This window comes from Ochotona princeps, chromosome X (assembly GCF_030435755.1).
Source record: "Ochotona princeps isolate mOchPri1 chromosome X, mOchPri1.hap1, whole genome shotgun sequence".
In the NCBI taxonomy this organism is placed as follows: domain Eukaryota; kingdom Metazoa; phylum Chordata; class Mammalia; order Lagomorpha; family Ochotonidae; genus Ochotona; species Ochotona princeps.
The window spans coordinates 43,100,097-43,126,633 of NC_080865.1; the positions used below are offsets into that span (position 1 = coordinate 43,100,097).

A 26,537-nucleotide genomic window follows, 5' to 3' on the forward strand; every position below is an offset into this window, starting at 1 on the left:
ACATTCCCTTCCACCCCCCAAAGTACTCCAAAATCCAGGCAGGTATATTTTGATTTATCTTTTTTAGAAACAGCCCATTAGGCACCGCTTAAACCCTTTCCAAACAACTTTCGTTAGGCAGTGGAGCTGCATGAGCTTGTACCTAGATTTCCTATACGTAAAAGGAGCTCACCATGGTGCAAAGCTCATAGAGTTGTGAAGGATTAAGTAAAAAAAAAAAAGACACAAAGAATGCCGAGTACAGCCACTAACACTAACTACTCCATAACTATTGCAAGGTAGGAGAAGTACGCAGAGCAATTTCCTCTTCAGTAAAATGTTAATAAAATGCTTACCGTGCTTTACCCTGCTTCCTTGAATTGTAGCTAAGGTCTTTTAAACTTTAATTCTGAATAAACAGCAGGGTATACTTACACCTTGAGTTGTTTGGGGCAAAGTCCTTAATTTACTTTTATAGAATATGCTTTCTCTTCCCCGCCTGACCCGAGGGTGCAACTTTAATCGTTACGGAATAAAACCGTAGGTTATATGCTCTTGGCTGCGAGTAGCTGACGCCCAAACGGCAGAATTAAGATCAGCACTTGCAGACTGCACTTCGACAGTTCTCTGGAGTTCACCTCTAACGGCCCCCTCCCCTCGGAGCCGCGCAAGCGTACACTGAATTTGCGCCTCTTCCTCATGCCCCCGCCTGCACCACCCCCACCCCCACCCCCGGTCTGCCCAACACGCAGGCGCGACTCCTCAAAGCTTGTCCCTCCCTCCCCCTCTCTCCCTTCATTTCGTTCCCCCTCCTCTTCCAGCACCTCCGCAGGTTCAAACTCTTCTCAGTGAGAGTGGCGGTGCTCACGACATCACGTGATGAGCATCCTGCTGCCCAACATGGCGGAGTTCGACACCATCTCGGAACTGGAGGAGGAGGAGGAGGAAGAAGAAGCGGCAACGTCGTCGTCGTCGCCGTCGTCGTCGTCGTCGGTATCTGGACCCGACGATGACGAGGAAGATGAGGAGGAGGAGGAGGAAGAGGAGGAGGAGGAAGAAGAAGAAGAGGAGGAGGAAGAGGCGCCGCCCCCGCCTCGGGTTGTGAGCGAGGAGCATCTGCGGAGATTTGCCCCCGACCCTGTATTGGTGCGGGGTGCCGGCCACATCACTGTGTAAGCGAGAGGGGGGCTGTGGGGTTTGAAGAAGCTGATACTTGGCGACAAAGAAAAGAGAAACGTGATGGGGGCGGCGGGCCGTGGAGTGGGGGAGGGCTGACTGAGGCACACAGTTTGGAAAGGACACCTGGTCTAAATTTTAGGAGAAACGGCGGGTGAATAAGATGGAAAGAAAGTGAGGGGAATGTAAGTATAATGCAGTAAAGCAGGCAAAGACTGAGTATAGGACAGCCAAGTTAGGGGTTTGGGAGCCCCAGGGGTTGGAGTAAGGTTGAATTTCCTTTCTTGTGTGTAGCCTGGTAAGAGAATAGGCACTAAACTGCAGGATGTACCAGAGGGTTTTTTGCTGCCAAGGGTTGGTGTCTAATGAAAACGGTGCAACTGCTGTGAGGTGTGATCAGAACTGGGCTTGGATTCTTCCCAACAGAAAGATGATACCTTCTGTGAAAATACAAAATATCCATCCATCCTTTCTTTCTATCTACTCTTAATGTAAATGCATACAATAATCTGTTTTGAGCATTACTCACACTGTGACATTCCTTAAATAGTACACCAGTAGAGGTTCAGGTTGTGAGACAGCTGTGGAAAGTATAAAGAGCAACGGATTGAGGGTCAAGACTCTTGGATACTAGTCCCAATTTTATTTCTTACTGAGCCTATGACCTTGGTTAGCTTGCTTCCCATTTCAGGGCCTTGATATCACCATCTGTAAAATGAAGAGTTTAGAGGGTTTCTAAAGCCTTAGGGTTCTGAGATATTATGAGACCTCCAGGGGCTTTATTAAAACCTAAGTATTAAATATGCAAACATTAAATGTATGTGGAAATGTGTCCTGTTAGGGCCTGAGGATGATTTCTTGGAAGCTTATCCAGGGTGGCTTTTTTAAATATTTAAATCTTGCATTGTATTTGAGAAAATAAAATTGGGGGGAATTTTATAATATACTAGTCATAAAAGGAAAAATGATTCTCTGGGCTTCGAGAAATGATTTCTCATTTACATTTGCTTGGACTGTAAATACTTAGAAGTTGGAGTATTTTGTCACCTTTGTTCTCTTATCTCTGCTCTCTTCTGCATTTTCATAATAGGCCTGTTTGTCCCATCATGTTATACTACCTCTAATTTTTTATTATTGGCTCATCTGGCTCCTTGTAATAGTCCATATTATATGAAATCATAATATTGCAAATATTCTCCATTCATATTAGCTTTTAATTTTTTTTAAAGATTTATTTATTTTTATTGGAAAGGCAGATACACAGAGAGGAGGAGAGACAGAGAGGAAGATCTGCTCTCCAATGGTTCACTCCCCAAATGGCCCCAATGGCTGGAGTTGAGCCAGTCCAAAGCCAGAAGCCAGGAACCTCTTCCAGGTCTCCCACATGGGTGCAGGGTCCCAAAGCTTTGGGCCGTCCTCAACTGCTTTCCCAGGCCACAAGCAGGGAGCTGGACGGGAAGTGGAGCTGTTGGGATTAGAACCGACGCCCATATGGGATCCTGGTGCGTTCAAGGCGAGGACTTCAACCGCTAAGCTATCGCGCCAGGCCCAGCTTTTGATTTTTTAACTTGTTGAATATTTTGATTGTAATCTTTGCACAAAATGTATTAGCCAAGATTCTGAAATTATGGAAAGTTTGGGAGGCCATTGAATTTGCATTTTGATCAGACAGCTTTCAAACAGTTTTTGTTGGTCCAAGAATTTTGCAAGTAGTCTGCAGTGATAAGGTACCAGCTTGCTGTGCTGTTTTGCTTCCACTCCTACATCACTGGGAAAAAAAATTTACTGCTCAAACTAATTATGATTCTGGCACTAAAGTTTACTTTCATGGAAATTATTTAACATAACTGAACAGAGGAAAGGTATCTTCTTCCATTTCATGATTTTAGACTCTGAAATTTCTCCCTCTGCCTACTGTTTTCCAAAATTCGGACAATGGAGAAGGAGCCAGGAAACAGTATTTAGTTTTTCCTGAAACTTACTAGTAGTTCCGTTGTCCACACAAGCATGGTAAAGTACTTAAGAATCTAGATTCATCATGGAAGGTAGAACACTGACACTGGCCGTGCCAAGGTTCTTGTAATAGGTATAATGTTCCTCACAGCTTGAAAAACTGGAATTAGGGGCCAGCACTATGGTGTAGCAGGGTAAGCCCCTGGCTGAGGCACTGGCATCCCATGTAAGTGCCACTTTGTGTCCTGGCTGCTCCACTTCTGATCCAACTCGCTGCTGATGGCCTGAGAAAGCAGCAGAGGATGGCCCAAATTCTTGGGTCCCTGTATAGGTGTGGGAGACCCAGACGAAACTCCTGCCTCCTGCCTATAGACCCAGTTCTGGCCATTACAGCCATCTGGGAAGTGACCAAGTGGATGAAAGATCTCTGTCTCTCTGTTGTAACTCTGCCTTTCAAATTAAAGTAAGTGATCTTTTTAAAAATGTTGAAATTAGGAATTAGGAGTGCTAGTAGCAATTGCTAGTTTTAATTGATTAAAATAAAAACCTGAAAGCAGCAAACCAGTACTTGAATCATCAACCATTGTGTGTAATATAGAAATCTGCAAAACTTCATCTCGTTATATATATACCTTCTGTCACCTAGAAAACATATTTGATGTCCAGTGTCTGGAATTTGAAAACAAAAGATAAATGTCTAGGATGAAATATTTCTTACTTTTTCTCCATCTTGATTAGTCTTCAGTTGTATAGAAGACTTTTTTTTTTTTCAGTTTAAAATTTGAGAGCCATCCTTTCCAACTTGGTGTTTCTTCAAGTCACTGTTTTCCCCTCCCTCATTGGCTGTGTTTTCCAGTTTTCCCCTCTCTGACTCTGGCAGCACCATTCTAATCTTCCAGGGCAGTGTTGAAAATATTTGAGTCAATTTGACCCGTCGTTCTCCTTGAATTGCCCTATGGTAATCTGTCCCAGAATTAAGTGATCGTATCTTTTGGGATATCTCTGATTTTTTTTATTTTCTCCATTCCAATTTGGCACCACTCAAGTTTGGGTTGCCATCATTTCTCTTGAAATATTGCCACAGCCTGATGCCTCTCCTAGCTACGATCCATTCTGCACGCTCGTGCCAAAGCAATTTTCTTAAAACACAGTTTAATCAGGTTGCTTTCCTGTTGCAAACCTGCACTGGATCTTAATTAAATCTAAGTTCCTGTACCACCTTCTTTCAAGCTCAGAATTCAAGAAGTTCCTCTACTTGTCCAAAGCTCACCGCTAACTTGAGATTTCCATAACCTTCTCTTTTCAATCTCCTGCCAAATCTTGCCCAATATTACTTCTTTTCCCTGTAAACCTTTTTTTAAAAAAAAAAACCAAGGCAAAAGCCTTCCAACTCTCATGATTCTTCTACCTCTCCCACGTTTCTTAAGAAATCTTTTCTCTCCCCCCCCCCCATTTGTGATGTGGATACTGTGACCACAATCGCAAAGGAGCTGACCTAAGGTGAAATCCTCATAATCTTCTTGTTGCTTAAGCAATGGACATCTTTCATTCTCTTTCTGATCATCTCTGCTGCAGTGACACTTAGGATGACTCCCTCCTTGTTGGAGGCTTCTACGCCAGGGATAACATACACACTTGCTTTCTGAGGCAAATCAAGCAACAGAAATGGTGCAGCTTAAGTGATGGTAGGGCTGTAGTTGTTCAAATTCTGAGTTTAAAAAAAGCATCAGACCCCCCCCCCCCAAAAAAAATCTCATAACTCCTTGACTACTTCACCATCCTGTTTCTCCTTGTACTTTCCAGGTTATTCTTTTTTTTCTTTTTCCCTAGATTTTTCTTAACTGTCTGATTCACAGATTTCTCTTACCTCTTAAATGCCAGCGATTTCCAGGGTTTTCTCCCCCAGCTCACTCTTCTTCTTATTCCCTACTTTCCCTAGAAGATCTCATCTTGATCCTATGGGCTTTCAATGATCTGATATGTCCCAGATGTGTATCTCTAACTGAACTGTGCTCAATATCTTACCTAGGCTACTTCACTTGATGAGCTACTGTCATCTTATATTCAACACATTCAAACTGAATTCACATCCTCAGACTCTCAAAAAATCCTGCTTAACTTTTTTACTCTTCATTACATTACTTCTGCTCATACTTTCCACAGCTTAATGATGCTTAATTAACAAATATCAATAATATATAATGGAAACATTTTTTTCTTCTCTTTCTTACCACCGTTTCTTTGATTGAGACCCTTTTCACCACTCCTAGTCATTTTGCCTTTCTGCCTGTCACCTCTTCACATCCATTCTCTTGCCTGCTGCTAGGTTAAAATACCGAAATTCAGACCTAACCAAACTGCTTTCCTGCTTAAGATTATTTTTTGATTTTTCTTTTACTTCTGGGATACAGACTAAACTGTAACACTGCGTACAAAACTGGATCCTCTATAACAACTTTTTCTCCCACTTCCCTTCCTGCAGTGTATGTGCTTGTTCAGAGACTGCTATTTCTTAGCTCTGCTCAAGCTGAAATGTCAGAATCCACCTCCCTTCACCCTAGCTGTCCATATGTCACCACCTTCATCAGGTCTTCTCTGCCTCCATCAAATTGTAAATGGCAATAGCAAGTACAATTTGTGGTTTCTTCTGAATCTTCAGTGCCTAACACAGTGCCTGACATAAAATGAATTGAATGACTATTGATTCATTATTATTGACAATATATTCATTGTAGTGTAAAAGCCCTCAATAAGTACTAATTTGTTGAATCACACTGTGGAGGGTTCTTGTTTCTCAGCATGGATCGATATGGATAAAATAATATCGTCAGTCCCAGTGATGAGGCTTATTGCACAAACTTATCCTTGAACACCTTCTTTAACTAGCTCCAGTGTGTCGGAGTGCTGCTATCTTCACCTATCATATTAATATTTCAGCTAATTGCTTTAACATTCAGTTAATTGGTTTTTTTCCTAAACATAATAATTATAGTTCCAGTTCTGAGAGGAGGATCATAAACATGTATGTGGACATCTTTTTCTAGGTTTCAAATAGTATGACTCAATTAACTCCTACAGATTAGAGATGGTAGAAATGGAAAGAATGAAATCCCTTGGATATTAATGTATTTCAAAATGTTCAACATCTGAGTTAGTTTCAGTCATTTTTCTTCCTGATATTTTTTAGGATAAAATTTGTATCTATTAAAATATAGAAAATTACTATTACAAGGTTTTTTTTCTCATTTGTAGGCATTAATACATTCTATTATTTAACAGATGTAAATATTTACGTTGATGGTATACCTTGCTATAACTGTAGTATATAGAGAGTACACATTGCCAGTCTTCACAGATGCATACAGTTCTCATTAAAATTAATGTTAAAATGCTGAAGTTATCAGGTACAGTATTGCGAAAGATGATCAGATTTTCCAAATGGTACATTTCTGGAAACTTCCAAATATTGACAGTTCTGTAATCAGGGAATGGAATGCCATTCCTGTCAGATGTCTTTGAAAAATTACAGTGATGCACTTTCTTTTTAAAAAGATTTATTTACTGATTTGAAAGGCACAGTTCCAGAGAGACAGAGAGAGAGAGAGAGAGAGAGATCTTCTGTCTGTTGGTAACTCAAGTGATCCCAACAACTGGGGCTGGCTCAGGCCAAAATTAGGAGCCTAGAACTCCATCTGGGTCTCCGACTTGGGTGGCAGAGGCCAAGCACTTAGACCCTCTTGCACTGCTTCCTCAGGCATGCTAACAGAGAGCTAGATTGGAAGTGGGACAGCCAAGAATGGAACCAGCATTCTTATGGGTTCCTCGTGTCACACTTGGTGGCTTAACCGATTGTGCCAAAATAGCAGCCCAGGCGTTGCATACTTTTTCTTTTTTTTTTTTTTAAGATTTAATTTTTATTGGAAAGGAAGATTACAGAGAGAAGGAGGCAGAGAAGGAGGAAGCTCTTCCATCCACTGGTATACTCGCCAGATGGCCAGAGCTGAGCTGATCAAAAGCCAGGAGCCCGGAGCTTCTTCAGGTCTCTCACACAGGTGCAGGGTCCCAAGGCTTTGTGCAGCCCTTGACTGCTTTCCCAGGCCACAAGCAGGGAGCTGGATGGGAGGTGGAGCAGCTAGGACATGAATCAGTGCCCATATGGGATCCCAGCACATACAAGGCGAGGATTTAGATAGACACTAGGCCATTGCACCGGGCCCAGTGTTAAATTCTTAATATGTGTTCAGATGAGCAGTCTTCAAAAATTTATGAAAATATATATATTGTAAAAAATTACACATGAATTTTGGTATTTTGTACCAAAATAAACATGCCTTTAAATGCCTTTATGCATAGGGCTTTTTTTTGAAGGTTTATTTAATTTTTATTTGAAGGGTAGTTATAGAGCGAAGAGACAGAGAGAAAGAGATCTTCCATCCACTGGTTTATTCCCCAAATGGCTGCAGTGGCTGGAACTGAGTTGATCCAAAGCCAGGAGCTTCTTTTGGATTTTCCATGTGGGTGCAGGGCCAAAGGACTTGAGCTGTCCTCTGCTGCTTTCCCAGGCTGTCAGCAAGGAGCTGGAGAGGAAGTCGAGCAGCCAGGACTCGCACCAGGACCCATATGGGATGTTGACAGTGCAGGCGGGGGCTTAGCCTATTATAGTATGATGCTGGTCCTTCCATGACTTGTTTTTTTTAAAGATTTATTTATTTTGTTACAAAGTCAGATATACAGAGAGGAGGAGAGACAGAGAGGAAGATCTTCCATCCGATGACTCACTCCCCAAGTGAGCCGCAACGGGCCGGTGCGCGCCGATCCGATGCCGGGAACCAGGAACCTCTTCCGGGTCTGCCACACGGGTGCAGGGTCCCAAAGCTTTGGGCCGTCCTCAACTGCTTTCCCAGGCCACAAGCAGGGAGCTGGATGGGAAGCGGAGCTGTTGGGATTAGAACCGGCACCCATATGGGATCCTGGGGCGTTCAAGGCGAGGACTTCAGCTGATAGGCCACGCCGCCGGGCCCCTTCTATGACTTTTTAAAAGTCCCCTTGTATAAGGTCAATATGCTATAAGATTTTAGGCTTTGAGAATACTGAAGCTGTGCTTATTTGCCATTTTATAATGTGGCAAATCCTGATTAAATCTTTCATAAGGGTGAAGGATTGATGAGTTTTAATTAGAATCTTTGATAAGACTCTCTTCATCCTATTGTGGCATGGTCTTTCCTTTTTCTTGTATAATAAGTAGAGTTTAGTACATATGCTTTAGAATCTGCTTTTCTGTAAGTGTATAGTTTTATAGAGAAATTATGTTTCTTATTGGCCAAATTTTGCTACACTGGTTTCTTTAAAAAAAAAAAGATTTGGTTTATTTTTATTGGAAAGGCAGTTATAAAGAGAGGAGAGACAGAGAGGAAGATCTTCTGTCCCCTGATTCACTCCTTAAGTGGTCACAACTGTCGGAGCTGAAGCCAGGAGCCAGGAACTTCTTCCAGGTTTCCCACGTGGGTGCAGGGTCCCAAGGCTTTGGGCCGTCCTCGACTGCTTTCCCAGGCCACAGGCAGGGAGCTGGATGGGAAGCGGAGCTGCTGGGATAAAAACCGGGACCCATATGGGATCCCAGCACGTGCAAGGAGATGACTTTAGCTGCTAGGCTACCGTGTAGAGCCTGCTGCATTGATTTCTTAAGCAAACTGAGCATATGAGCTTTAATTTGATGTAAAGTTTCAAAGGATTTATGTACAACAATTTTTTCAAATATGTAAAACACTGAGGGTGAGAGGAAGAAAAGAAATATGAACACCTAAAAGGACCCATCCTTCTTTGCCTCATTTTTTTTTTACTCCAAAATATTGTTCCAAGAAATTAAAATTATATCTGTTGAAGACACTTGAGAAATAAATACTTTTCAGAATCACCATCTGGGTCAGCATCAAATATATAATCGATTCTACAATAAAATGTAAGTGTGAACAGTTCCCAAGTGTATGTTTGTCTAATGCAGAGCATCGCATCTCGTCTGGTGTCTGACCCTGATTAGTAATGAGTAAATGAGTATGTCTAAGCTTTATGGACTCTTTATTCTTTTTTTAAAGTTGTGGTTATTTATTTAAAAGGTGGAATGATCCTCTAGTTTATGCCTAAATAGCTGCAGCAGCCAGAGCTGGACCAGGTTGAAGCTAGGACTGCATTCAGAGCCATCATGCTCTGCTTCCCAGGTGAATTGTCAAAGATCTAGATCAGAAGCAGAGAAGCTGGGACTCAAACCAGCACTCTGATACAGGATAGAGCCATTCCAAGCTATGACTTAACTCTCTGCAGCCAGAGTACACTACTTACTATTCTTTTTTTTTTTTTTTTTTTTATTATTGGAAAGCCGGATATACAGAGAGGAGGAGAGACAGAGAGGAAGATCTTCCATCCGATGTTTCACTCCCCAAGTGAGCCGCAACGGGCCGGTACGCGCCAATCCGATGCCGGGAACCAGGAACCTCTTCCAGGTCTCCCACGCGGGTGCAGGGTCCCAAAGCTTTGGGCCGTCCTCGACTGCTTTCCCAGGCCACAAGCAGGGAGCTGGATGGGAAGTGGAGCTGCCGGGATTAGAACCGGTGCCCATATGGGATCCCGGGGCTTTCAAGGCGAGGACTTTTAGCCGGTAGGCCACGCAGCCGGGCCCTACTACTTACTATTCTTAATGATTTGTTTGTAAACAGAACTTAAATGTTTATTCAACAGCAAATATCTCAACATTTTCCCAGTAGCTCCTTACTCAAATATTGGGCCTAAGGTGATTTGAGTTAAATGTTCTTTTTATGTATGAAGTTTCTGAAGGGGAAGATTAATCGAAGAAGTCTCTAGTGGGTAAGAACAAGATTGCTACTGTGCGTTAGTCAAATATATGAGAATATCAGGCCCAAGTGATCTTTCTTCGTACTTTTTGATGAGGTTATTAGTCAGCAGAACCTTGGGTTCTGCTTCTGTGTATTCAACCAAACATATATTGAAAATATTCAAAAATTTGAGTGTTCTGAACACGTATGGCTCTTTTGTTACTGTTCCTTAAACAATGCAGTATAATTGTTTGCATAGCATTTATTTTGTATTAGATATTACAAGGAATCTACAGATGCTTTAAAATATACAGGAGAATGTGTGCAGGCTATATGCAAATGCAAACACTCTTTTATGTAAGGACTTCAGCATCCTTGGGCTTTTGTTATCTTCAGAGAGTCCTGGTACCCATCTCCTATGAATACTGAGAAATCATTGTACATAGCTCATAGGGGAATATCTTTAAGATATAAAAGGATATTTTATCATTTCTAACATACTTCTTGTACTTAAAGTACAAGAAGTATGTTAGAAATGATAATCTTATGTAAAAGATAAAAATGTCAATACAGCAAACATTTTTTGAGAACTTGATCACTGAGCTAAGCACAATGAAGAATACAAGGAAATAAACTTTAGGCCTTGCTTTACAAAATTAACAAAACTTGCCTTTAACATACTGATAATTATCACCAAACAATAAAAGCAATATTTTATTTTTTTCAATTTTTGTCAGAGTTGACCAGTTCCATTTATTCTTAGTTGTAAAAATTCTACATCGTTGTTAAAGTCTTTGGAGGTAGTAACTTTTAGGAGTTAATTTGGGGCCTTTGTCTTGGTCTCACAGCTATTTCCCCCACCCCATTCTATATGTGTCTGCCTTTACCTGTCTAATTAAGGAAAGATATGAAGTATTACACAAAGTATAGAGTTTTAGAAATCTGTTATTCACATTTTTTATTAACTTTATTTGCATAATGCAGATTTTAAGCAACTCTGAATGGTCGTAGAAAGCGGGAATCCTTGAAGGGTTGCATATTTAACTTATTACAACTGGTTCAGACTTGGCTTGAGCTTTGAAAGCTGTGTAAGACTGAAACTAGGGCAAGGAAGCAATCACATAAACAAATGGCCCAAGTGGCAGTGGAAAGGAAAGGTTCATGATGAGGATGACTCCAAAGGAACAAATGATTGGTCTTGGGGACCACGTGGTTACAAGCAAGGTGCAAAACAATAGGTGGAATTACAAAATGAGATCAAAGTCTAGGTTAACTAGACTTTAGTGCATAGTTAGCTCCTCAGCAGTAGGGTAGCCCACTGCTTAACATTGAAGCATTCCTTTCATCTAAGTGTTTTGATTAATATTAGTTGATTTTGTTTGGGGTCAAAAAGAAACTGGCATTTTTTACCACTCCTATTTCTTTCTTCCACTTAGTCAATAAAGTGTTAATAAAAGTGATTTAGGTCTGGTGTTGTGTGGGTTAAGCCACCACCAGAAGTGCTGGATTTCTATACCAAGCCGCCACATTTGTGATCCAGCTCCCTGGTAATGGCCAGGGAAATTATTGGAGGTAGCCCAGATGCTTGAGTCCATGGACCACATGGGAGGACAGAGGTAGCTTCTGGTTTCAGCCTCACATAGTCCCCACCACTGCAGCCTTTTAGGAGTGAACCAGTGAATATAAGATTTCTCTTTCTCTCTAACTCTGCCTTTCAGATAAATAAAATATATATCTTACAAAATTAAAAAAAAGTCTAGGTTAAAGGAAGTGATGTATCACTGACAGATATGAGGAATTTGAAAAAGGGCAACTGGTTTCCAAGAAAAATATGTTTTGCTTTGGATGGTATTAATTTACGGCTGTATATGCAAATGGAAAATCTCAGTGTACAATTAGAGATGAGAGTCTGTGCTTGAAAGTCTATGTTACTAGAGATGTAGAAGTGATTGTTTAAGCTGTTAAACACTCATACAGATGAACTGTTATAGTTCTTTCGGAAAGAGGTGCAGATGAAAAAGCAAAAGGTATATTAGAGAGTGATCAACAAGTAATGTCACAGCTGCAAAGTTAAGAGAAAAGATTTGTGAAGAAGACACTGAATTTGGCAATAAATGAGACAAAAAAAACTTGTTTTTCTGAATAATCTTACTGAATAAAGTATGTTTTTCATAAAAATACATCATCAAACTCAGATTTTCAAAGGTTAAGAAAGTAGGTGATACTAGTAAAATGTGTGTTTTTAAAGAACTATACTATTGTAATAATATAGAGGAAATCAGTGTGGTGATGAGAAATGGAAAGGAGAAATCCCTGAGCTGATAGAACTGTATCATAAAAAAATAGTTCAATCAAAACGAAATTCAATCAAATTAACATTTGCAGCACTTTTTGTGATAAGATGGCTAAAATTACTTCTTTAAATTTAAGATTTATTTATTTTTATTAGAAAGTCAGATATATAGAGAGGCGAGACAGAGAGGAAGATCTGTCCAATGGTTCACTCCCCAAGTAACTGCAACAGGTGGAGCTGAGCCAATCTGAAGTCAGGAGCCAGGAGCCTCCTCCAGGTCTCCCACGCAGGTGCAGGGTCCCAAGGCTTTGGGTCGTCCTCGACTGCTTTCCCAGGCCACAGGCAGGGAGCTGGATGGGAAGCGGGACTGCTGAGATTAGAACCAGCGCCCAGATGGGATCCTGGGGCGTTCAAGGCGAGGACTTTAGTCGCCATGCTGCCATGCCAGGCCCTAAAACTACATCTCTGTGAATACATTATCAAGTCATTTATCTGCTTGTTACTACTCTATGCATTAGAAATTCCGTAAAATTCTCAGCAATAAAAATTAAGGTAGGAATATAGATGGTAAACATATTTCATGTGAAATGTTGGAAAGCATAATAAATAAAAATAAACAAGGAAAAAAAGAAAATTAAAAGAAAATGCAGTTCTTATTTTGGGGCCATCATTTTTGGCATAGCAAGTAAAGTTTCTGCATGCAATGCCAGTAGCCTTTATAGGTGCTGGTTCCAGGCCCAGCTACTCCACTTGCAATTATCCTGGAAAAGCAGTGGAAATGGAACAAATGCTTAGTCCCCTGCACCCGTGTAGGACCCCAGTATGAAGCCCTGGCTATTTCAGCCATTGTGGAGTGTACTAATGAGTGAACTAATGATCTCTCGCTGTCTTCCCCCCCTGCCCATGACTCTGCCTTTCAAATAAGTAAATAAATCTTTTTAAAAATACCCAAAATATGATACTTATTTTCAAGTATATTTTAAATATACGTGGCATAGTGTGCATGTGTATACATATCACTTGTTAAGAAGAGAGTCTTTATGCTGAAGATTGGTTTGTGTCCATGAAATTGAACTAGTATCATAAATGATTCAAAGAAATCAAGCAATTCCTGTTGAGTTTTTGTTAAGATCTGTTTGAAAAGAAGTCAGAGAGATCGAAGTTATAGAGCGGAGACAGAGAAATCTTCTGTCAGCTAATTTACTCCCATTGGCTACAATGGCCAAAACTGTGAACAGATCAGGAGCCAGGAGCTTCTTCTGGGTCTCCCAAATGGGTACAGTGGCCCAAAGACTTGAGCCACCCTCTACTGCTTTCCCTGGCCTTAAGCAGGGAGCTGGATGGGAAGGGATAAGCAGCCAGTACACAAATCCTTCTCCATATGGGATGCTGGCACCACAGGCAGAAGCTTAGCCTACTATGCCTCAGTGCCAGCCCCCCTGTACAGTTTTAATTAGGTATTAGATTCCTAACATTTTTTAAAAAATGACCCTAAAACTAAAAGTAACATTCATGAGTTGAGCCAAATAATACAGTAGCTTATTACTCAACAAACTTTTAGTAAAACACTACTAGATTCTGTTACTGCTACTAGGTATAATGAAAAACAGTGAAATTAAAGGAGTTTGATACAGGAGAAAAAGGAATTAGGGATCAGTATTTGAATTTTGGTTTTTACCCACCTACTAGATATATGACTTTGGGCCAAGTCATTTAATTCATTTATTTAGGATTGTTTTTGAGAATCAGCTTTCATGTCTAAATGGGAATGACAGTACTTCTTTGGAAGGCTTTTAAAGTTTTGATGGAATATATTTATTTAGTACACTGTCCAGCTCAGTACATAGATACTGGTCATTTGCTATTATTGTTTGCCTGATGTGGAGTTTTTAATGAAAGTGAGTATCTTCTTTTTGCTTTCAGCCTATTACAAAAAATTGTAGTCACAATCTTTCGCTACCATGTAATACTTAGGAAGCGTCCTATGTTTCCCTACTAAAATCAATAAGTAGATTATCAAAGTCTTTTGAAAATCATTTGAACTTATTTCATGTTTCAGGTTGCCTGCTGGAAAACAACTGGAAAACCTAGATCTTTTTTTTTCTCAAAATTTGTTGAACAGACATATGAAAGCCATTTGTAAGGATCAGACTTTGAGTATCTGAATAGTAATTGGGCACAGAAATTAGAGTTCTGAAGACTGTATTAGTGGGGCAGGAGTATATATTTTTTGAGACTATTTTCATAACATATGCCAAAGTAGGAAGAATAGCATAATACATTTTCACATACTACCTGACATCCAATTCCAAAGGTTATTAATTAAAGTGGGTTTTAAACAGAAACACTTTAGCTGCAAGTTGATGGCATTTCCAGCTCTCGAATTATTAATTTTAAATCCCATAACAAGTGTATAGTTAGAATCCCACTGTAACATTTGCTCCTTGGAAAGCTTCTTTTACTGTTAATTTGGTTTAATAATCAAAAATCTATTTTCTGAAAGTAATCCTGTAAATTTTGGGGGGGGAGACATTTCTAAATCAGACTAAGTACAAAAAGCAAAATGCATAAGCTTATTATAGCTTTTATCAAGAGATAAATATCTATCTATATATATGTAGATATAGATGCTGAGTCAAATATATTTTCTTCTTTGTTTTTAAGGTTTGGCTTGAGCAACAAGTTTGATACTGAATTTCCCTCAGTTCTGACAGGAAAGGTAAGTGAGAGTTTGCTTTGAACTTTTTAATATTAAAGCAGTATTTTATGGCTTATTCAGTTTTATGACAAATGCTCTTACTCACTGTTAATGAAGTCAATAACAAGAAGCCTCCGTGCTTGGAAGCAGTGTTGATAGTGACTAAAAGCCGTCTCCATGGCTACCAGCCTTTGACTAGTTATTTTGCACATTATTCATTAATGTCAGCATTCTTTATCTGTTCATTTTTTCCAGTTTCACCTTTATTCTTAGCGCAGATAGCTGTAGCTGTTTGCATTTGGGTTGGTAATTTCCAAGGTCTTTAGAGTCAACAATTTTATTTCTAATTGCCTAATCACATTATTTTTAAAGTGCCATATTGGTATAGTTTTTTAATATGTGAGAATAATAAAATAACTGGTTACATAGTTTTCTGTAGTTTGAGTTTCTAAAACAGGACTCACTGCAAACAAGATTACCTCTCTGTTTCCTGATTGCTCCACACTCAGTAGTATCTTCTGTCATTAACATTTGAAATTCAAAGATTTCCTAGAATTCAAAACTGTAAGTCTGGAGACCTAATGTAAAGCATGATGACTATGTTAATAATACTGTATACCAAAAAATTGCTAATAGAGTTCTGGTGTTCTGACTACAGAAATTGCTGACTATGTGAGGAGATGAGTATGTTAATACTATTAACTGTAATCAAAGCATCATGTTTTTTATGACCTAAATATTTACATTTTTGAAAATATCTGTATTTATAGAATCATCTCACAGTAGTAATGCTAATGAATCTAAGCCCAAAAGTTTAACTATGGCAAACATTTATTTTATATCTGAGGAAAGTTTAACTATGGCAAACATTTACATCTGACAAAAGTTTAACTATGGCAAGCATTTATTTTATATCTGAGGAAAGTTTAACTATGGCAAACATTTACATCTGAAGAAAGGTTAACTATGGCAAGCATTTATTTTACATCTGAGCAAAGGAAAAAGAAGGAAAAAAAGATTTAGATTGACCCTATGGAATTCTACCATGAAATTCAAAATTAAAAAAAATAAATAAAATATAATCATGAAATTTAAAAAAGACATCAGATTGCACAATACTTAGTAATTTCCAAATGATTAATAGCTAAATGTTTAGGGATCTGAAATTATAATTTGGGGTTAAAAGAAATTAACATTTCATATTTTAGAACCTATAATTTTATTCTGCTTAATTGTAGTACTAGCATAGTGCTGTCAAAACAGATTTTGTTCATATTTTAAAATTCCATTCTCTAAAGAACTTTTATGTAATTTTAATTTTTCTCATTCAGTTGCAAAAATGGGATACAAATTAGTGTGTATATAAGAAATGGGTAAAATCAGTCTGCTAATTAATTGTGTTTATACATAAAGATTCTGGAAAGATACCAGTGAGACTTAGAAAAATGATTCCCTGCTATGCGAGAAGAGGTATGAGGATGGGGATGACCCTATTTTAGGAATATCTTCTAATACTGATTTGATTTTTGAACTGTATAACTAGATTATGTTTTAAAATTTACTTTTAGTTGATTCTTTGTGTCCTGACTTCTTTAAGAGTAGATTAAGATGCTTCTACAAATATTGTCTCTTTTTGTAATCATTTTCTAGCTGTTTACTTTCCTCACTTTTGGCCTAATTCCAGACACCCCGGGCCTACCTCTTCAACCACTTAGTGTGATGGGTGGATGAAAAAAGGCTGACTCATTATTTTTTTTGATGTGTCTCTCTCTGATTGTTGTAAGAAAATATAATTTAATCCTAGCAGTGATTTTGCACTTCATTTGCCTCATTTTTTCCCCTGAAAAATGAAATCTGTCTTGAGAGAAAAAAACAAATAATCTTTATGTCAGATCTGGGTGACTGCAAGTTCTGTTGCTTCCTGGCTATGTGGCCTTGGACAAATCACTTGTCTGTGCCTCAGGTTTTTTTTTAAGATTTATTTTATTTATTTATTGGAAATAGTTTCTTCGTGTCGTGTTTTAAGCATTCAGTGAGAGAGCATATATGAAATTTGCTAGTATGTTGTCAGGTAACATTGCTTCCAAATGTTGGTTTGTGATTGCTCATTGACCATACTTCCATCTGTGTATCCCATTTCCACCTGGATTATTTTGCAAGTCTACTAATTGGCTTTAAATTTTTAATTGTTTTCACTACTTTTTTCTTAATCAAAGTAATAATTTAGTATTTCTTCTCCCTAATTTATCTTATTGTCTCTTGACCATTTTTGTTTTTCCTGAGATACAATATCAAATCTTTCCATAGATTTGTTTGGTCATAGTCCCTGATTGAATTAACATTAGAAAATATATGATTCTTTAAGTAATTAGGACCCAGAGAAGCCTTTGGTATGTAGTACATTCTATCTTTCTACCCTAATGATTTAGACACAGGCGTGGAGTAGGTCCGCCCAGAGGCTGTGAAAGCACATGAAATCATTTGATCTGACCCTGCTAAGGGAACCTTACTTAGGACTCAAAATTCAGTAAATCTATAGCAGGATAATATTTAAGTTGATGATTTTATATGGCCTGTAAATAATGCTATAAGTATCCAAATTGCCCTTGGTAGAAATGAAGTTTCTGTTCCTTAGTAGAATAATTTATCAGCTCAGACTTTGATTTTACATTGAATTAATTATCTAAGTTTTCTCCACATGAATGAAATAGCTATTGAAATATCTCTTGAATAATAATATATTTGTAGACAAATGATAAGTTTAATATTAAAATGAGATGATATGAGTTAGAATATCTTCACTGGAAAATTTATTCTTTATGTTTGCCTTAATACTGTTACATGACGTGTATTGTTTGGATTGTTACATCCAGCTTTAGTACTAACTTACTTTAAAAATAAAGTTTGACTTATAGATCCAAGAAATTCTAGAAAATGAATAACCTAAGAAATAGTGAATAAAGTTCCCTGGCATAATGATTACCTATTATTTTAAAATTGACTAGTCTCATGTGCTCAGGGAATCTTCAAAATCTTTTTACATGTGATATTTTTCTTAGTGTTTGGTGACGAGAAAGATACTAAAAGGAATTTTCATGATTTTTAAAAATCTAATTTGAATTTTATTCATTTTCTCTTTAACAGGTAAGTTTTTTCTAGTAGGCACTGTTTCATTTGAATAGATTACTTTTGAATTATCAAAATGCTTATCTATTAACTAAGAGGAAAAGCAAAGAGGGCTTACACAAATCTGAAAAAAAATTTTAAAAATCTGAATTTTGAATTTAACAGCCTTTTGGTTTATTTTCTGTCTGTACACCTCTTACAAAATCAGTCTTCCAGCATGAAAGAGATTCTGAATAGCTTTTATGCCTCACTGACTCCCCCAAAAACCAGAGTGAATTCTAAAATGCAAAAAAAAAAAAAAGCCATTTTGATAACCTCTGTGACTCAATTATTACTTTGTGCTTTCTCTGTGTTGATGCCATTTGTGCCATGAAAGAAGTCATCTTTTACATTAAGCACAGAAAAGATTGCTGTCCATATTTCACTTAAGTCCTGTCATGACAGAACACACAGGTTGTGGTAACCAGAAAGTGGAAGAACTACAGAACTTTAGAAAAGAAATGAAAGCTTCCAGCTTCTGGCCCTTAGCTTGAAAACAGTTCAGTGGTGCTAGGGGGAGATTAGTGTGCAGTAATTGGTAATCTTGAGCCATAAAAATCAACTTTTACTATTGTTATCCAATATGACAAGTGATTGATAGGGTTGTGTTCCCCACAGCTGAAGGAGGCACATGAGCCCTGCTGGGGTTTTCTTAGATTTTCTTCTGTTTGCAATCTCCTGCATCCTGTTATAAAATATTATGACCCTTTTCCTAACCTTTATGATGTCGTTTTCTTTCTAAGAGAGTGAAAAGGAATGAAATGTTTCTTTATAGCCTACTGTTCAGCTAGAAAGTTAGGGGCTTCCATCTAACTTCCATTACTAGAGATACTCAATTATACGGAAGGGAATGAGTTAAATGTTATTAACTCCGATTCTACACAGTTAGCTAGCTAAACATCTCTTTCGTATTGTTTAAAATCAGATCCGGAATTAGCCAATTGTCATTTCCTATGCATTTTTCTCTGTTTTATGACTGTTACTGTTATCCAAATACAGATTTTTTTTTTCCCAAAGGCAGTTCTGTTTTTGTTTTGAAGCCAAACTTTAGATTTTAGTATTTAAAAATCTAGTAAAAGTTTTCTTTGTGATATATTTGTCCTATGACTTTAAGGAATTTCTGTTCTCATTATTATTAACTGGAAAATATGTTTTAATTGCTCTATGATAAGATAATTAAATCTGAGATTGTTCATATGTTAAAAATGGAAAGTGTTGATGGAGAAACAGGAAAATTGCCATATTTTAGGAATTTCTTTGTTTTCAGTTTCAAAAACAAGTAACAAAAACTAAATATTTAAACAGATTTTAGATACCTAGACATGTCATTTATTTCATTCACAGTATTTGAAATAAGCATCCAATTTTCCTTTCCTTCTTCTCTTTTATTCTGTAGCTCTTGTCTCTCTCAGACTTATAACACTATCGCTTGCAAAAGATGTATCTTTCTTTTCTGAGACTTTTATAAACATAGGCTCTGTTGTTTTAGTCTGCACATAACTTCACAATTCACTGTATTTGTGTTGTAGCCTTTTCATTTGTTCTTACACTTACTTTAAATAATATTGACATTTTAATTATAAGCACTGTAATTTAATTACAAAAAATCATTTGTAAATGGACAGTGTTAATTTTATAGTTTACGTGAGTTTATATAAAAATGTCTATTGAAAAAATATTGGTGATTTTGGTTATATAATGTAGAGAATTGATAATGTTATGTTACAGATTAGAACTAAATATATATTTTTCCTTAACTTCACTGTGGTTCCACAGGAAAAAGGAAATTGGGTATTATTTGTAGAGGTGAATCTCAAGAGAGGAATTTGATGACTTTTTTGGGGAAAAGAATATTTTCCTTTTTTTTCCTCTGAGAAGTTAAAGTCATAAAGAACATTAAATGTACATTCAAAATGCAATGTGTTATCCTTATGTTTATAATACAGTTTGTATCAAAACTGTGCGGTATCCGTAACTGCTTGATTAGTCTTCATGCCTTTGTGTATCGCCATAGCAAAGAGAGCTTTTCTTCAGATATACTCAGAAATATGAGTCATGGATCTTTTCAAAGCATTCTAATCAGAGAATTATTTCTAAGGCTTAATTTCCATTCCCTGTGATGTATCTAAAACAAGGATTATGTTCTCAGTTTACAGATGAGGAACAAACTCAGGAAAATTAAATGATTTTGCCTGAAAGTTTTCATAGCTAATAAGTAATTAAAGCCAAGATCTCTTGATGTATTGTCTAGCTTAGCTTGTATTCAGTTTTCAGCCATAAGGCATGATTATCTGAATTACCATATTTACACAAGAAATTTTTATCATTTGGAATTTTTTGTATGCCCTTGTTTTTACATCTTTTGCTGATAATGAATCGTGAAATTATTTTGTCTCACAAATTTTAAGCCTTATGATTTCATAACTATTGATTGTTTACACATTTGGAAGAAATAATATTTGTGGCGCAAGCAATTAACTATTTTGGATGGCATGAGCAATTCTAATAAAGCTTACATAGTTAATATTTTAGTCATGATTGTTCTAAATTCTTGTTGTCACTTCTCTTTGTAATATAAAAAGGTGTATGTTTTGTTGTGTTGATTCTAAGCACATGTATATTAAAAGAGAAAAATATATAGTAAACTGATTCCTTTAGTAGGATTTTTATTTGAAAAAGTAGTAAAACCCTAAATTTTTATAACCTAATATGCTCGTGGGATTTTTACTCTCCAGCAGCTTATCTTCCTAATAATTTTATAACTTGTTTTCATAGCCAGATGTCTGATTTTCCCTGTAGATTTAAAAATTTGACTTTTTTTTAGTAGAAGAGAATAATTTTTGTCTTTGAGAAATGTGATTATACTGAAAAAAAAATTTTAATGTACCTCTCAATTGTGTAACCTTCAAACAGAATTTTGGTATAAATCTAATTTTGCTGGTCATGCTCATGCCTTTGAACTGGCTTTGTCATTGTCTGCAGAGTGGCAAAAACTGCCACTTCCAGGAATGGAAGTAGTAACTCAACATTTTACATTTATATATTTAAAGGTATTTCAGTTTTCAAAATTTACAGTTTATAAGTCTTTAGGCTGAGTGTTAACACACCCTTTTGAATGTGACCATCAGGCATTGCTGTGTGGCTTTTCTCTGCAAACAATGCCAAACGTCAAAACTGTTATGTTGCAAAACTTGCCAGGGAGAAAATACTTCAAAGATGCCTTTTAAAAAATAATCCAGGAATATTGCCAAAGTCAAATTTTAATTACATTTCCTGTGGTATTATTTGGATTTTTGTTTTATTAGGCTCCTAATCTTACACTACAGAGTGATTACATACCAGAGATAATACTGTCTTGATAATGAGAATATTTGGTCACAGTACTGCTTGAAGGGTGTATTTTACCATCAGTTTTATTACAGTCATTTTATTGTTGGTTATTTTAGAAGATTTTTTTTTTTTTGAGTGTGAACATGAAATCACAGTGTTTTGCTTTCGATGCCATCCAAATGTATGTGATACGTATTTATGAGGTGAGATAGGAAGAAAATACAGACATGGGTAATTCCTGAAAGTATATGTGGTAAGACAAACATTTTCCTTTTGAGATAAATAAGGAAAAAAGTTATTTACAAACTGTTAAGATAGTGCCCTTGTTGTAGGTGGCCCCAGAAGAATTTAAGACCAGCATTGGCCGTGTGAATGCATGTTTGAAAAAGGCTCTCCCAGTCAATGTGAAATGGCTGCTGTGTGGTTGTCTCTGCTGTTGTTGCACACTGGGTTGCAGTCTGTGGCCTGTTATTTGTCTCAACAAAAGAGTGAGTAACTGTTTTGTTTTATAACAAAAGCTAACATTTGTTGAAAATGTGCTATGTACTCGGAACTATTTCTTAGTACTGTATATGATTTATTTAATTCTTATAGTAATACTATCCTTATTTTAGAAATGTGTATTCTCATCATTTTAAATAAATATGTAAGTGAAGTACTTAAGTAAATATAAATCTAGGTAGGCTACTTAACTCTTTTTATAAAACCTGAAGCTATTCCTCACTGATTTTTGTTTTAATGTTACACACAATTGGTCTCTCTCTTTGCCCCATTTATATTTTGTCTATTTGGTAATACCTGGATCCGGAGGAGCTGATATAGGAAAAGCAATTTTTGTTTATTCATTTGTCCATATGTTTCTGGGTTTGTTTTTTGGTCATTTGATTTGACTGTAAACACTCCTCATAGAATTTTTCAAGGAAAATGAGATAATACTCATGCTGTGATATCTCCCTATTCACCATTACTTTGAGTTCATACTGAAGTTGAGAAATTAGTCTACCAACTTCACCAGTCTGGCAAGTCTAAACGTACTTAGTATAGATCTGTAAAATGTAGTCCCACCAATCAAATCCAAACCATGTTTTTCAGTATTTTAATCAATTGCCAGTATTTAAAAACTAGAAAATTTACAATAAAATGTGAACTATCCAACTTCTTACACAAAGTCTGAATGTCTGGTAATATTGCTACCACCTACTTGTGTGTCGGCAATTGACTCTAGTTAGCTGGAAGTGGAGGCTGTTCCCCTTCAAGAAGTCAGTTTGTGGCTCTTGATAGAACTTCCCAGCAGTTACATGATCTGCTTTACTGTGTAGGCTGTATTGTTCATGGCTGCTGATTTTGTTGTCAGCACTGAAGCACTAAGTACATGCTGGTAATGACCTTTTGCAAGTTTCTGCCTGTTTCCACACCTATAGGGACAGTCTGCGTACTACTTACACGTTTAAGGTGTTTGTGATAATGAAGAGATTTAAGACATCTCAAAGCTTTTTTGTTTTTTTTTTGTCTGCATGGAGGAATGAAAACTAAAGAGGATAATGTAACGATTTCTATACCATCATTTCTGCTTTCTAATCTATAAAACAAGTTGATCACACTACATTAGTTTAGTTGAAAGGATGCGTAGCATTCATATAGCCTGAGTTCCTTGTTTTACAGGTGTAAGAACTGACAGCCAGAGAGGTGAAGTGATTTTTCTAGTATCACACAGCAAACGGCACAGCAAGAAAAATAATCCTTGCTTTTATTTTTATTGTCTCACTGTACTCGCTTGACTAAATCATGTTTATTTTTTCTCTTTAAAATTTATGTATTTATTTCAAAGAGTGACAGAAATAGAGAGAAAGATTCTGTTTGCTGACTCATTCCTCACATACATGGAATGGCCAGGGCTGGGCCAGCTCCAAGCCAGGTACCAAGATCTCCATCTAGGTTTCCCACTTGAATAGTTGGGGTAGGAACTCAAAAACTTGAAACATCATCTGTTGCCTTCCCAGGTACCTTAAGAAGGTGACTTGGAAGTAGAGGAGTCAGAATTGAAACAAGCGTTCAAAATGAGGGAATTGGGTTTTCCAGGCGGTGGCTTAATATACTACATCCCAATATCAACCCCTAACTCTTATCTCTTGTGTTATATTTCTTGTTCCTACAACAAGAAACATTAGGATAAGTGGTATAACAAATAGCCCACTGATTTTTACTTCTCTAGCAATGGTTGGAAAACTTTTTTTTTGAAGAACCAGAGAGGAAATATTTGAGGTTCTGTATGCCAAAGGTCTCTTGAAGCTACTCAGATCTGCCATTGTGACATGTAAACAGCTATAAATAGCATGTAAATGACTCGCCTTACATCTATTATAACTGCAGCTTGCCTGCAAGTCTCTATGGAAATGTGGCATATGGAAGCGTTCTTGTATGTCCAAACGACTTCTCTGGATTTTCTCAGAAGAAAGGTACAAACCTGAAACTTATGCCTGGGTCAAATACAAGGCAAGTATAGCTCTAGCAGATAGCAAAAGACCCCATATTTTCAAGTAAAGAATTTCTGTGTAAACAGTCTGCCATATTAACTGTTCTGTAGACAGTATAATTCATGATCTTTTTCTCTAGCAAAGCAAATTATAGAGAAAAGTGATACAAGTACAGCTGTGTTGAGCTGATCTCTTGGTCTAGTAGGATTTCCTAGCTGCATGATACACAAAATGAGGCCTTCCACTGATTTAGTCTTGTATCTACCATGTATGTGTCTGTGATAGTGTAGTCAATTATCTGGCCTAGTCATGGTATCACCCTTAAAATTGAAATTGCTCTGACTTTTCGTTTTCTTTTGTTTTGTTTTGTTTTTTGCCTTAATGCTTCCTGAATTGAGAAAGATTTCCAGAGGGAGGGTACTATTCTCTTTCACACAACATGAATGTGTTGTTTTAGGATATGGGAGTTCTAATCCGTTGTCTTGTTTGGTTCTGTATTTTTGCATCTAGTAACAAAAAAAAAAGGAAACGCATATGATAGAAACAAAATCCTGATCTATACATTATGCCATATGGAAAACAAAATCAGTCTATAAGGAAGAAATAGTTCTGCCAAAGTTAAGCTTGTAATCTCTGTATAATTTAGACATATTATTTAGGCATATTATTATGGATATTTAGGCATGTTATTATTATGTACTCCTTTCATAAAAGACATGCTGTGTTCCTGGACAGACAATTTGCATAAAGCTGATGCCTAAATTCTTTTTTTTTTATTAATTATTTTGCATTATGTGACAGTTTCATAGGCTCTGGGAATCCCCCCACCCCTCCCGCTCCCCTCCCCCCCGGTGGATTCCTCCACCTTGATGCAGTATTACAGTTCAAATTCAATCAAGATTCTTTCCTTGCAAACATATACCAAGCATAGAGTCCAGCTACTTATTGTCCAGATGGGTTGAACAGTTTCTTGGGGAGACCATTTCTGGTCCGAAGTTAGAGCTGGTAGAATATCATCCCAGTCAATTAAGAGTCCCAATATAACATCAACAGCAATTTGCAACATTATGGAATTGACATGGTTTTGAGTAACCAGTATGTTAAAAAAAAAAAAAAAGCAAGTTCTTAACCACAACCTATGATTAGCTCATTGACATTTCAATTTTAGTTTATATACAGGACCGGCTGCTATATACCTTAAAAGGGCTATAAGGTACCGTTCAGCTGTCTCGTGTCTATTTCATTTTAGTATTTAGCCATTTGTTGTGTTGAAGTATAATTTTGCTGATCTTGGCAGATTTTAGGATAATCTAGACTGGCTTATAACTCTAACAAGACATTTGTCGACAATTAAGGTGCAGAACATTTTTTGGGGGGAGGGGTGTGCAGGAAAATCCTCAACACCATGGTGAGGAGTGACTAATCTTTGTGTCCCACCCAGCGAGGCATGAGCCAATCCATGCCAGCTCTTTCCTGTCAGATTTCAAGCTCTACTTTTTGTTGTTTGTCTATTTATTTTAGTTTTTTTTAGTTTGTATGATTGTTTGTTTGCTATGAGGGGTTTTCGGAGCGATCCCGATGGTAATTGCGAGTGAGGGTGGGGGTCCAGAGGTGGAGCCATGCTTGGACCAGAGAAAGCTCTCCTTCCTGGTCCCAAAGGACGTTTATTGTTCTTCTGTTTCTGCGGACCGCTCAGGGCTTCTGGTTGTCTTTCCGATGACGTTGGTTTCTGCGCGGTAGTGTTTGGACTTCTTCCATCCCCTGCAGAAGCTCTGGTTAGGGTTGGGTGACCTCAGAGTACTCGGCCTCTGAGGGCATCCAATTCCCTGTGTGATGCCTAAATTCTTATAACCTGACCATAACCTGGCTTTTCTTCTCTTCCTTACCATCTTTGAATCTTTTGTTTTTGTGTATCAAACTTGAATCGTTTGTCTGTAACAATTTGTAAGAAAATGACAGTACTTATGACATGTAAAATGCTAGAGGTTAGTAAGTTTCCTTCCTTTGTTCTTTCATCACCTTTCCTTACTATAATGCTTGTAAAATTTTATCGCTCTTTAAAATCTCAGTGATTCACATTAGTCTAACTTATTTTTTTTCCAGTCAGTCACTCATCCAGGTTTTACAAAAACTCCTTATTAGGAAATAACGCATGCCATGATGTCTACTCACATGTTAAGATGACATCTCCTTGAATTTTAGTAGAAATGTTGCAGCCATCATTGTATTCTAATTTTAGGACACTTCCGTCATCCTGAAGGGAAAACTTCTGACCATTTTTAGTCACTCCCTGTTTCCTCAGAGTTCTCTCAGCCCCAACAACCACTGATCTATGTTTTCTCTTATATTTGTTTTTTTTTTTAATTTGTAGACATGTCATATGTTGTATCCATATAGTATGTATTCTTCTGTGTGCAGGTTCAAAATCCTGTGGAAAACCAGCCTAGCATACAATTTGCCATTTTAATACTTTACAGTGTGTAATTTGGTGTCAGTAATTACATTGGCAGTATTGTACAATCATCACCACTTTGTGGTTCCCAAACTTACTAATCCTCCCCTCAAAGTAAAACTCCATATACGTTGGGTAGTGATTCCTTCCACTCAGGATGTTAAGAAGTACAGTCATCTCTAGAGTTCAA

At 37.3% G+C, this 26,537-nt stretch overlaps 1 protein-coding gene across 1 annotated transcript in view; it reads left to right on the plus strand.

Moving 5' to 3' along the window:
* Positions 1 to 706: 706 nt before the first annotated feature.
* Positions 707 to 26,537, plus strand: part of CHIC1 (cysteine rich hydrophobic domain 1) — a 64,431-nt gene continuing 38,600 nt past the window's right edge. Inside the window, exons 1-3 of the mRNA XM_058659074.1 lie at positions 707 to 1,151; positions 14,893 to 14,947; positions 21,754 to 21,909. Coding sequence (XP_058515057.1) covers positions 859 to 1,151; positions 14,893 to 14,947; positions 21,754 to 21,909 — 504 coding nt within the window. The 5' untranslated portion in view covers positions 707 to 858. The remainder of the gene's footprint in view (positions 1,152 to 14,892; positions 14,948 to 21,753; positions 21,910 to 26,537) is intronic.